This window comes from Hirundo rustica, chromosome Z (assembly GCF_015227805.2).
Source record: "Hirundo rustica isolate bHirRus1 chromosome Z, bHirRus1.pri.v3, whole genome shotgun sequence".
In the NCBI taxonomy this organism is placed as follows: Eukaryota; Metazoa; Chordata; class Aves; order Passeriformes; family Hirundinidae; genus Hirundo; species Hirundo rustica.
Window position 1 is genome coordinate 64,267,192 of NC_053488.1, and position 14,318 is coordinate 64,281,509.

The 14,318-nt window shown below is 34.5% G+C and overlaps 1 protein-coding gene across 3 annotated transcripts in view; it reads right to left on the reverse strand.

Annotated features, from left to right (window-relative positions):
* Positions 1-3,395: 3,395 nt before the first annotated feature.
* The window catches only part of AP3S1 (adaptor related protein complex 3 subunit sigma 1), a 36,312-nt gene continuing 25,389 nt past the window's right edge, over positions 3,396-14,318 (reverse strand). For 2 of the 3 annotated variants that reach the window (XM_040090959.2, XM_058424185.1), the window contains 2 exons: positions 13,919-14,026; positions 3,396-4,714 (listed from right to left, as the gene is read on the reverse strand). In XM_040090959.2, coding sequence (XP_039946893.1) covers positions 4,586-4,714; positions 13,919-14,026 — 237 coding nt within the window. In that variant the 3' untranslated portion in view covers positions 3,396-4,585. Of the gene's footprint in view, positions 4,715-10,950; positions 10,993-13,918; positions 14,027-14,318 lie in introns of all 3 variants that reach the window. The other variant, XM_040090960.2, reaches the window with a different exon arrangement.

Sequence of the window (14,318 nt, forward strand, 5' to 3'; positions counted from 1 at the left end):
GCTGCTGAGTCTTAGAAGAGGCAGCTGGGCAGGAAAGCAATGCAATATGTCACAAATGGTCCTATCAGTGTGCCTCATAGGATGGATGCTGGATCAACTCCAACATACCCAGGATTCCAATCATGGGCATACTTGCTCTGTGCAAAGAGAGGATGTCTTGACCTGTAGTTGCTCCCAGGTCAGACTGCACTCCTACTGTGCCACAAGACCAAAACCAGCATAAAAGAGATCTGGCTGCCAAGCTTACACGGCAGAGTGACTTTGTGTTTTTCCCATGGAATGAAAGCACTGAGTATTTTGGAATAATCACTGAACACAAAAAAATTGCAAGGACAGATCATTTCCCTCAATGGAAGAATTTATGATTTGTTATGGTAATTGTTAGCAGCAAATAACAAAACAGTACTTTTTGTGAAATTAATTGTTCACCTTTAGTCAGGTTTTGGCAGTACTTGGTTGCCTTCCTTGTTCCTCCTAAAAATTATGAATACGCTCTGCAGAAGTTGAGAAATTCATTTTCTGCAAGACCTAAGCTCTGAGGTTTTTTTAACAGTTATAAAGCAGACAATTCGTTTCTGTATGCCCTGCATTTGCTGCAATTCTGTATCAAGGAGTTTTATGAGGAAACTGGTAAAACTTTAGCAAGTTCTCATTTGACTGTCACACTTCTAAGTAAAACTCAGGACTAATTTTAGCATTTATTGGAATGTGCTTCTAGAAAGAAAAGGTCAAATGTGCTCACAGGAAGGCAGGACCAATTTGAATTTTTGGCTTGAACCTGTTTCTCCTTGCAACAAATGACACTTTACCTACCCATGTCAAGCAGAATGAATCAAGCAGCAACACCAGTTTAAGAGAAGGAATTCTGTATACACTTGTAATGTAAAATTTTCCATTTTCCCTATGATATGTTCAAAACAGTGGTGTCCAGGGAGGAGAGAGGAACACAATGACACAGCATGTGTTCTGTCTGTGCTGCTGAAACCACAGATGGCATTCTCTACCAACATGAGATACTTACCTTTTAAGAAAAAAAGAGTCAAAATGCTTTTTCAGCAGTACTTACTGCCCCTGCCCCAGCAGGAAAATTAGCTGCTCTGTTCCAAGACTATGGAGGCAGATGATAATGCCCACCCACCCTACTGAAACGTTATCCTTTCTGCCTTTCTATTTGTTTAGAAAAATCCTTCTTGCAGTTCTTAGAGAAGCCTGGAGTTAGGAAAAATGGCTTTCAGTGATTTATTTAGACACACTGGTACCCTTAAGACCACCATTTGAAAGGCAGGCCCTAATGATTTGGAGAATGGCAAACTAGTTGCCTGTCTCTTCCATCTGACGGAGGACTCAAGATGGCCTTTTCTCCTTTTTAACAATGTGGAAAAGACTGATATTATACATACATACACATAATAAACACATAAATATCCGCACACTATCACCTATATCTGCTCACCTATACCTGCAAAGGGTGGGGTTTTACTGTTATAAAAGCACAAAAAACATTTAGATTCATAATCAAAAGCTTAATCATTTAGATCCCACATTTTGTTTCCATTTTAAATCCTAAGACGTGGTTGAGAGGAAACTGATTAAACAGGAGAAAGAACTCAAAAGGCATATCATTCTCATGAAGGTGAAGAACAAAAGCACATCAACATTGTGGCAAGCCTGTTAATACCTGAATATAACACAAGACAAGCCTTACGGTAAATGGAAAGGATACTATTTCCGTAATTTCTATTAAGCAAATATCGCCTCTTCCCAGCAGTGTCTAACAACATGGTAAGAGGGCAGTACCTCCCCAGGCAAAGTAAAGATATTCCTCTGGCAAAGGGGCGACAAGCAGACAGGTTCAGCTACCCTGAGGAAGCTGACATGGTCATAGCATTTGTCTTTATTTAAGAACCTGCTACCATTGAGGATTTTCTATGGATGAGAATTTCTCTTTGAAAGGAGTGCAATTTTACTGTGAAAAATCTGATAAATCATTTCTTCCCATCTAATGATTTTCTGAGTAAGGAAACAACAGCTCTGAGCTACAGCCTCACATTAAATATTTGCTGGATAGTCACAGAGAAGCTTTGTGAAAAGCCAGAGAAAAAACTTTCGGCAGAAGACGTGTCAGGTCAGAGAAAAGCAGCACAGACAACAGTAATAAAGCTAATAAAACTAAAATAAAAGAGTTTAGAATAGCTACATAATTGTCAAAAGCAAAGATCTAGTTCACTAAAACAGAAGACAGGCTGGCTATTGACAGGTGAAAAGTTAATCTGAAATATGGTTCATGTCAAGATGCATCTCAGATATACTTTCTTTTGGGTGCTGCATCCAAATAAAGGCAGAAAATATTTCTCTGCAAGGAATGAAAAATGTATTAACTACATAACTTTACAAATCTGAAAAAAAAAACCTAGAGGGAAGAAAGTGAGACAAAAATAGAGGACTCGGAAGAATTTCTGAAATTTTGAGTTGCTTTAACAAATAGCCCAAAAACATTCTGTAGGTCAGAGTACCAAATGTTTCAAAATGTCCTATTCCTCTTTTGGCAGGAGAACTAACCATATCATCACAGAGGCAACAATGAGGAAACCTTTCAACATCTTTACATTGAATGTCACATGTGCCACATATTAGTAAGATAAACAAACTAGGCAAAAGCAGGTGAAATATAAGTTTCAGTTTTGTAGTAACTAAGATGTCCAACTCGGGAATACTAAGGAATACCTCACAGGGGGCAAAAAATGGCTGCATTGTTTTACTCTCTCCATTTCTTTGGTCAAAATGATAAAGAAGCAGTTAATTACTTAAACCCCACCTGAAATTTTTGGAAGCCTCTAACTAAGAAGGTTGATGTGGAAGAATAAATATTCTTTTTGAGAGGTCTGGAGAGAGCATCTCTGTTTTTGAAAGCATTTTTAAATGGTGTATGTTAATTGACGTTTACTTTTATTTATTTACTGTTTACTACTTATTAAATATAATTTATGTAAGATTTACTGTTTACTATTTATTAAATGTAATACAAAGAATATACATGAAGTTGTTGTTCCAGCCCCGCCTCACCTTAAGAAATACATTAAAATTTCTTGGATTGTATCAGATTTTCTACCTCAGAAGTAATTTCTCTTTCTTCTTTTCTCTCTCAAATACTGCCAAAAGATGTTAGTTATCACTGATCAAACAGAAAATGTGATGTGCTTCAAAGTTTATCCTATGGACTATGTCTTAACTTTCAGCTGGAAGGAAAAGAACACTTAGTTTACATCAAATCCAAACCCCTAAAGTAATGCAGGACCTCTCAGATTAGTCCTGAAATCTTGTTGATACAATACTATTGCATTTTCATAGAGAGTATCAACTAAATATTTATTTGGAGAAAAAGAGGCGTTGCAGAATTCTTAAATATCCCAATTACATTTTTATTGTTCATTTAAACAGACTTGTACATCACACAGAGCTTAAAAGCATGATTATAAAAAACAATCACTATCCCCCTTTTATGTTTTTTAGATCACAGAAGAGTTTAGGAGCTGAGGTGACTTACACAGAGGTGACAGCACTTAGATTTCTCTGAGGTCTTGACAATACTATGTGACTCATAAATCTAATTCTCAGAGCAGAGAATCACAAATGTCACCAGGCACAGAGTACCTATTAAAGTATCCCCATTTATCTTTCCAGAGTGCCTTTCTTTAACACATTATTTGATAGACTGTCATGTACAGATTCGAGCTGCCCAAATAAAATTTCAGCCCATTCTGTGATTCTCACAACACAGAGCAATCATAGGGCCCATTCTTCCCCAAAACAAAGTCAGACCATCAGCGAAAGTCTATCAGATTGTGTAAGTATCAAGACGTATATGTAAACAAAAGTCACCAGATCTTCAGTAAAGGCAGTTTTTTCCTTCAGTATTATAATGAACAGCTTTTGTGAGAAATGTAAAGAGCCAATATGTTAAGCACAATACCCCTGTGTAAGCCCTTCAGAGATGAAACTATAACATCAATGTCTGCTACAACAATATAAATATACAGTCAACTGGCTCCATGAATAGGAAATAACATGGTTTATTGCAAACTTATTGTAGACTTCAAAAAAACATGTATTTTGAAGTCCAGTTTGTTATGATTTTATTTAAACAAAACATGAGTTAAATGTTTTCATGCAATACTTGCACTTAAGTCTTAGATAATCATGACAAACAGAAGTAGTTAAAGAACACGCTAATTATAGACTTTGGTGAATATACAAAACCCCTCAGCATTATAGTTTATACAAAGTAAAGAACATCTTAAATACTTCCCAAAATACTGCAGCAGCTGCGACACAGTGATATGCCTTGCAAGGGCATAGGAATGTAATTTAGAAATCACAAGGGACTACCCCTTTCCTTTAATTTCACAAACAAGACAAAAGCAACTCCAACATTCCATTCAACTCTACACACTGATTTTTCAGGTTATGTCTATGCAGTACCTTGAGTTTTATCCAAACAGTAAAAGCTAGACATGTTTATTTAGTAAACAATTATGCAGTAAATCTCTATTACATTTCTTCCTTGGTATTACCTGGAGTAGCCATGTTATTTAAAAGTGGGTAGGTTTGGCACTTTTATACTGATGTCACCAATATTAATATTTCTTGGGATCTCTGGCAGATTCATATTCTTTACAGCTGAAACAGCCCGGGCTGGAGCTCCTGCTAAACCAGCCTGTATATAAAGTGAGGAAAAATGCAAGTCAGACAAAGTTGGTCACAAGAAGATTCAACAGCAATATACACAGACAACTAGCTTTTCAAGTATTTCCATGGTTACACAATTAGAAAAACCACATGGTAATTGTATTTGGAATGAAATGGGTTACTTGGAAATATTAAACCAGAAAGAGAAAACAGTTCACATATTCCTTTTTATGTGACAAAATAGGTAATGTCAACTGGATGAAAAACATGAGAGGAAGGAATGGGAGGCTTATCCAAGCACATGTAATGTGCACGTTATAGAACAGACAGTCTCGAGGTGTTGGGTGTCCGATGCGCTGCCTCTGTCTCTTACCTATTCTAAAGTTCACATGGTTCACCCTTGACTAACACTGGTTATAGTGTAAGAGTTCAGAGTAAGTAAACTTAAAGTAACAAGGTGCTGAATGTCAGTCAAATCAATGAACAGATACATAAACACACACACTCTAATGTGTATATATATCTATATCTATATACACAAAGAAAAATATATATATACACATACAGAGGTATTTCTAGGTGGCTTAGACTAAGATGAAAAGGATAACCCAAATTTGTGGGTGATGAAGAGCATGCAGACAGATAATTTCTACAGGCAAACTAGAATAATCTGTTGTCCCACAATAACTAATTATACACTAACATATCTGCATCACCTTGAGCATTACACAACACAGTTATGACAGATTAAACTCTTTAACTAAATAGCACCCATTTTTTATAAAGTCCTCTACCGCATGCAGTCTCTTTGCACACAAAACTAGAGCCTTTCTGTACAAACAAATAAGTTTTAAGTGCTGAATTACTGACTTCCATTTACTTCTGCTTTTAGGTAAAGTAGCTGCCAAGTTTACACACTAAGGTATATTATGAAATGCTAACAATTTACAGTTCAGTGGCCTGAAGACATACCATAAATCATCCTTCCCTATTGCTTCTAAAAACACCAATTCAAAATCTTGTTATTTTAAGGATTATTAAAGGCTATTAAGTGTCACCACTATATTTGATGTTGTGAAAAAAACCAACTATTAATTTTAAATATGGAAATGTTTCTCCTAAAAGTTCAGATTCTCTATGTAGATTTAGGATTTTCAGTGTGGTTTTACTTCAGACTTGCCACAAAAGTGTAAAAATATTTTTTATTTTTATAAGGAAAAAAAAAAAAAAGGCATGGAAGGTCTTTAAAAGAAGAGTTTTTATTAGCAGAAAAAGACATCACATTCCAAATTCTCTGAATATGTAAAAAGAAGTAACTTTTATTTTGATGTTTTAAAAGTAAGATTAAAAGTATTCAAAAACATTAAAAATCATAATGTGATTTTCGGAACTACTAGGTGTGGAGTGTGGCATCTTGCATGCCCAGTAAAAAGCAGCAATCCACAAGAAACTAAGCAAGATGCTAGGAATTGGATTAATAAAAGACTAAACGTGCAGAAATAGAAGGTCTTTAATTTTAGGTTTGTCAAGACTGAAGAAATTGGCGCATTTGCATATAAAGTATTTCTGCACAAGAAATACAGCAAAATGAAAGAAGAAAAACTTTGATAAGGTTGTGTCATATTTGATTATTAAAAAGCGTTGGTATGTGACTACCACTCAAAGTACAATCTTTTCAGATTCTTGGTTTTCACTGAAATTCATTGCAAGTGCAAGGCAAACTTACTGAGGAGTAAACCTGACTTCCAGTATCCACCTGGTCTACTGCAAAAAAGGAGACAGACACCCCACACACTTGTCAGATAACAACTCTACTTTCTGAAGGCTATGAAAAAAAAAAAAATCTCCCTTTTACTGCTCACTTATAATAAATATAAAGTCAAGCTAACATAAGATTTTCACTCAAAATCATACCTGCTAAAATCCTTCCTTCTCTCTCCAAAAACATGACCCAAGTCAAAAGAATCCAATTAAAGCTTCTGCTTTTGAACAAACCCTTTATGTGGAAAGGCTAAAGCACCACAAGTCCCTACATTTTAGTCATGGGATGATTCCCAGAAGAAGAAACAGAGACCCGAAAGCCATGAGTCATCTATTAACAATATCTTCCCTGTCAAACCTTCCTATGTGAGACATGCCAAATTTGAGAAAAGCATTTGGGGGCAGAGGAGAAAGCTGAGAAAACAGAATCTCTAATGTACCCAAATTTGCCCTCACCTTGGCCCTGACACAAAACAAATTATCAGTTGTCAGAAGTACAGACTAAGTAAAACTCAAAAGGTGCAAAAAAGAATTTTCAAACCCTCTTTTTCCTTCATTTCTCTTAACATCACCAAGTCTTATTGGGTTATTCACTTCAGAGGCTCTTTCAATAGCAATATTTTCTTAAAGGAAAACCTGAACCTAACACTAGCAGTATTGAGAAATGCAAGTATCCAAAAATCTGCATCCCTGAATCTGCAGTAAGTCAAAGGAGCAGTATTAGACATTGTAATTTCTTTCTATTTATTAAAAAACAGTGCAGAAGGCATGAAGATGCTCAACACTGTCCTTTTACATCTGAGAACTTGGAAATACTAATTTTAAATCAAGAGGTAACTACCAATTAAGTCTTACTGGATAAAAGAATAGATGCTTTTAATCCTTTAAATTCTATTTGCAGTAATGGAAGAAAAATTCATTAAGCAAAATGAGGCAATGTAAACTGTTTTCCATAGAGAAGATGAAAACACTAATTAAAAGCAATGAATTATACAATTTACAACTGAAACAATGGGAAATCAGAAAAATATAATAAGTAATGACATGGTAGCACATGCCTGGCAATTCAAAGGAGAGGTGCTTTCTGGGTGACTTGGATGGAGATTCTTTATCCTAATTTAATGAAGTTATTTATTCTTAATGGACAAAAAACATTTTTAGTAACTGGTCATTATTTTTACCTACCTGCTACTATCCTCTTTATACAGACTTACAGTCCCTGCCTCCCGCCCCAATGGCATAGGATACAATGGAGACACAATTAAGAATTATTAAAAATACCACAATTGACACAATCACTACCCTTCCACCCCCCTACACAGTCACAACTTCCAACAGTCATGTTTCATGAGGACCATTCTGGATCATGATCAGCGAAGATCCTTGACAAAACTGCTGTGACTGTCAGAGTACCTATTTTTTTACAGTGAGTTTATCTTTCACTATCTGAAGTGAGACTTTCAAACTATTACATTCTCTTCTTCTGTAATGCTCTGTATTAAGTGAGTTTGTAGAATAGTGGATACATAAAATGCATAGCAGAATGCTATTTAGCACAATTAATGTCCACCCTGTCAAGCACAATAGAGTTACACAGCATTTCTAAGAGAGACAAAATAGCTCATAAAGAATGTCTAATGGATAAAAATTACTGAAAAGCACTTGAACTCCCAAACTGGATCACTAATACAATTCAAATGCTATTATATTTGAACTCCTTAGAACTCATTTTTAGCCTGTCAGACAGTGAACCAGAAAGAAGTCATTCCATTCCTTTTACTGGAAGTGAACTATATTTGCAAACACAAAGCTAAAACACATAAGTACTTTCAGCTCCATGTGCTTTTGAGGCATCTTCTGGAAGTAACTGATTAATACAGCTTTCACTGTAACACTGAACTCAACAGATTTCACCTGCCTTTTTTATCATGTAATTCAGCAGGTAAGTTGGTGACGTGCAAAGCACAAAAACTGTTCCACTTGTAAAAACAAAACATGTAGCAGGCTTTAAACATGCAGTGAATGATGAACTGTCTGTCACAGCAAGCAAATGACTGAAGCAAGTGAAACTGAAACTCCTTAAGACATAATTAATGCAATTTCAGAAAGACAGTATGAATTGCATACAGCTGGTATAACAATAAACCAGTACAACACAGCTTTGCTCCAACTCCTTTGTACTCAATTTCAGTTGTTGAAGAATGTGCTTTAATGTTGAAATGCTGCATATTAAAATTTTAGAAATGCTTGTAGACATGTTCATATACTTTTAAAGAGCAATACCATATATGCAAAAAAAGACTATTTCACAGATTGAAAAAGACACATTTAGTAACAGGATTTTCAACTGGTCCTAATCTATCAAGTGAGAAACATAAGCTGTCATTAATTTACTTAAGTCGTTATTAATCACTATAGGAATCAATTTTCTTTGTTCTTATCATCACCCTTTCTTAAAATGCCCAGCTGATAACTTCACATCAAAGTGATCCCAGTAAGCTCCTTTTATGCTTTAAAAAGAAATTCAGATAATTTTGGTAAAAATATTGCACATCACAAACACTGTTAATACACATATACAAATAAAAATGTTCCAACTGTCATCCCAAATAACTCTACACAGAGCTGGCTATCACTAAAATAAATATATTTAAAAAAGCACAGCCTACTGGAAAACAAAATAATGAAGGCTAACACTGCAAAATAAGCCACCCTTTTCCAGATACTTCAGAGGTACTAGGACCTCTCTGCTGCTAGTGTTTCATAGCAATGCTTGTTTTCAGAACAAGTATGACTTCAAAGCAGCAGGGATATGAAATCAGGAAAGGATGCAATACATAATATAAAGGAATGATCATGTCCCCTGCTCATGAGGTTAAATAAATGAATGTAATTAGAGAAAAACCAAAATGAAGTCTGCAAGTATATCAAAATGAGGCCAAACAGATAAGAAGACTTAAGACATACTCTTAGGAATTTTAAGCACTTGAATCACAAAAAGAGTAATGGATGGGAATGATTAATTATTTCTTTGTTTGTTTTTCATTGCCAGACCCAAAAATAAAACCAGAATATGTGTGAGCGAACACAGAAAAAGAAAAATAGCTTTGCACACACAAAAAAAAGGGGGGAAAAAAAAAATATATATATATATAAAAACACCAAACCAAAAAAAAATCTGAGATCAAGCTCCCTAGTGTTACCAATGAAATACAGACTGTATGTTACAAGTGTTAGTGAACATATTAGGCAGAGGAAAGCCAATCCCTGATTTTATTAATGAGCTGTAGCATAATTCAGATTTAGGTTAAAATGTTGCATGTTACCAAAAACTATTTTTAGCTAATGCTTTTACAACTCAGTGTTACTAAATCCAATTGTAGAGTTGTATTTGTTAAATCTTAACGCAGACTTTTGTAATCTTAACAATATTGCAGTACACTATCCTAGAAAGATCACATAAAAAGAACAAAGCTACTCATAAATTAAATAAATTTTAACTGCTTAAGATTCCACCTGTTTAAAGTACCTGCAGTTTGAACACACAGAGACTTAAAACAAATGGAAATTAATTTTGAAATACTGCTGTAACTCTAACTGACATTCATAATGTTGAGCTAAACTGAATGTTTCAAACAACAAATGGCAGGTAACATTTGACCATAAACTGAGTTTCAAACAAACAATTTCCTTCTCCTTTTTCTGTTCTTTGTCAATATTCATGGTTGGGGACTGAAGTTACCAGGATAGCTTAGAGCAAAATCCAGACATTCAGATTATAATGATAGCAAGTGTCATCTGAAGTTGAGTACATGCTGACAGCCCTCCTCATTTTATGTTCAACATACTTAAGGCTGGATGATCAACTTCAGAATTTCTACATCATCTTTACAAATTGCACTGATAATTTTATTCTCTCTATACAGAACTATTTCATTTGCTGGTTTTGGTGGAGGGATTTTTAATGTTTCATTCACCTGAAGCTTATTCTGAAACTTCTCTTTGAAAGCAGGTAAAAGTTCATTGTTTTTATCTGGAAATACTAAATGGTGAAGCAAAAGAGTTCATATTATTTGTTTTAGATTACCAGGGACAAAATTATACCAACAAAAAAGTTATTTGTATTATGTCATCCTATCTTATTTTGTTATTTGTGTGCTCATTTTTTATTGACATTAATTTTGCAGGGTTTCGGCTACTACTCACTCAAGTTCATACTCCTTTGTTTCTTAACAATGATACAAAGAAAAGTTAAATTCTAAAATGCAGGAAGAGAAATTAAAAAAAAAAAAAAGATGTCAATGAAAAGCTAGTAAAATACACTATAGCCAATAAAAAGATGAGGGAACTACAAGAAACTAGCACAAAAGGTAGGCTACAAGGACTAGTATGGGTATTTTTACACAGAATTTTTGAGTCTGGCCTACATAATTTATTGCCTTTGACATCATTTTGCTTTCCCTTTTTGTTAAAAGTACATTGTTTTCTAAAAGTCAGCAATACCTTTGTCTACCTGTCCTGTCTGGGAGATTGAAAGATAAAGGTCTGTAAGAGAGAAGAACGGAAAGAGCCAGAAAAGATCAGGAGGTCCAGAAAAAATGAGGCCAAACTTAAAAGTCTAAATCACACGCAGTTGAACACTCCAAATAGAGAAAAGGTAGCCCGGTTTTACCTACAATACTTCCAGAAGTTCTGAATAAAATCCCAATGACCCCTCTCCCAGAGAATTCCCTCCCTTTATCACAATGTTTCTTTGGTTTTAGGATTGACCAGATATCCATTCACAGACTAACACTAAACTGAAAGGCAGGGAAATGCATATAAGACAATATTTCTTAGGGTACAAATAGTTTCCTTTGTAGCCCACTCAAACAATATTAGCTGAATCAAAAGTCAAAGCTAGGAACTCCCTTATAGTGGTTTAATTAATCTCTGTTGAAAATATTAACAAATTTCTTGAGCTGATAACTTTGCTCAACTATATGTGAATTTAATAAATACATTCAGTCTTTTTCACTAAATTCTAACTGAAAGCCTGCTTAGAAACTTAGTGCGTAATTAAACATCTACTTAGTGCATAATTAAATGAATGTTTAACCTGATGTTAAATAGCTAATTTTTATGTATTAGTGAAAGCTGGATGGGCACAATAAAAAAGGAAGTATTTCTGAAAATGGAACCCAGTTACAGCTTTATTAGTTTCAACATTTCAGCTATAAAAGAAAAGGCAATTTAACCTTAAAATAGCTGCTTTGAAAATACAAGAGGTATGACAGTGGCCTAAAAGCGAAAGGAACTAAAGCAACAGTACTGTGAGCACAGGCAGCACTCCTATAAACTATGGACTATATCAGTAATAATTTCTATTTTTTTTTAAATTAAAGAAAACTAAGAAGATCCACTAGTTTTGATTTCTTAGTGACCAGCATTCAATTTTTCTAAAGTTACTACTTATTTTAATCTACATGGATTTGCTTTTGTCTTGAAAATATGTGTTCAGGAAAGACATACTGAATGATTTACAATCTTGATCAAAAAGACAAAGGAAAAGAAATAGCAATCAGGAAATTTCTGTGGATATACATGAAACAAATGATTAATGATCAAAGGAAATAATTATATGTATAGTGATGTGTCCCAGCATTACAGTAACTGTTAAATTTGAAAAGAAATAGCCACTGAACTAAGTAGAAAAAAAGTATTTGTGGTGAGCAGACTGCGAAATGTTTTGCTTCATCCCAATCACCAAGTGTTTTAATTTATCACTGCTGCTTCTTTACCATCTATATTCATTGCTGACTGTAAAGGAACAAGTTCCTATTTTCTTTGTATACACTTCAAGTTACATGTGCTTCTTTCAGATCATCTACCATCTACTTTTATACTAAATGCTCTTAAAAGAAAGACTGACTTATTGATGAACAATGGAAGACAGCAACTATTGCAACTGGCTGCACTGAATCAATGGGTTTCAGAAGACTAGTCAAGAGATTGCTCTAAAGTTGATTTGGTAACAGAATTTACATAATTAAATGCTTTTCCACAGAACCAGTATGTACATAATACATGGTACAACACAGCTGCTCAGCAAGTTCAGCTTTTTGGAACACAGCTACTTTTCTATCAAATAAGGAAAAATCGATGTATACAGAAGTTATTCAAATACAGTAAAAATTTATGAGAATAACTCCAAATATTCATCTCTGCCATCAATGTTTCATTTTGAGTGTGAGAAAAACATTAAAATGAACCCTTTTAGACATGTTCAGAATCTACCATAGAATCCTTTCAGATGCATATTGCTATGTACTGTGTCATACCTAGCTTTTTCTTGTTTTTCATATATTGTTGTCCTGTTCTTGGATATAGTTTGGAAGTTGTGCAAAACGAACAATTAAATGTATTAAAAAAACTTGAGTTGGCACAGTTTGAGACTGCACAATCAGAAGAACAGTATACACTGCACCAAAAAAAGCTGAAAAATTAATTTCTCTCTTTATTGCACTTCAGTTAAAACAAAGAAGTTCTCTGGGTTCTCTTCTAAAATGCCACTTAGTTTATCTTTATGCCACCTGGAAGATTTCAGTCTACTCAGCTGACTTCAACTTTAGAAAGTCTCCAATTCATGCAAAGGCTTGTTTAGAAGCTTGAATATTTTTGCTTTGATGTATTCTTCTGTGGAATTACTATCATCATTTTGAATCCAGCTCAGACTTAGTTAAGATATATTAGCAGCATTTTGGCTTACAAGGCACATACGGTGACATTAAAGGGACAGTAATATTCTGTATCAGAGATAAAGTAATTCTAAGATCCTTTCTTAATCTAAATGTCTTTCCTAAACACAAGTTCAACAATTGATGAATTGAAAAAGGAGTCCCACAAATCACATGTGATCCCTCACATGGCCTGTTATGGGCAAATACAGAATATCACTTTCTCACTCACTGAAGACCAAAGGCTCAGATTATAAAAATTGCAGAATTATATTTACTGTGAAGTGTATAAAACTGGGCTTTAAATTCTGTCTAGTCCATTTCAGTCTAATTTATTTTTCTCGTGTCGCAGTATTACTGCTGCTATTTATTCAGGTGCTTAGAAGCATACTATCAGACAGCAATATGTAGTCTTTGAAGACACACTTTGTATCTTTAACTCTATTTAAGTGCTGAAGTCACTAGTCCAGCTAACAAGTAGGCTGAAAATAAAAGTTTTCTACAAGAGAAACTTAAAGGCAGTATCATAATAGCAATGCTATTAGATACAAAACCCAAAATCTAATCAGCAGCAACTAAGAAGTTATTACTTATTATGAAAGGCACAACACCCTCAGATACACTGCAAATTTTTGGCACTATAAGCAGGCAGCTTACACTATTTAGTTTGCTATGAAGGACAAAGAGTATTATATAGCATGCATTTACTGCAAGCCTGGTTTTAATTTAGAAACCACATAGTGCATCACTCTTACCTCAGACTTCTCCAGTTTATTTTGTGCATCAATCTGAGTGACAATTTCATTCATATTGGTCTCCAAAACCATTCCACCCATGACCATTTCAGCCAATATATTATGGACCTAAAAGAGACCAAAAGAGAATTCAAAAATGCAAAATAACCTCCATATAATCTGGAAATATGGTCTAGCTACCTCATTATAGGGAAACATGTATTCTGTAAGTCAATTAATGTTACTGTTTAATATAAAGCCAGTTGGGAACAAAGCTCATAATTTCATGTTCCTTTCTCTAGTATCTTCTTTGCTCACAGATCTTGTACAAACTCATCTGCTATACCACTTATAAATGCTAAGAAACTTTCACATTCCTCTTTTTTTTGTTCCCATTTTCCACCCAATTATTAGAGTTTGA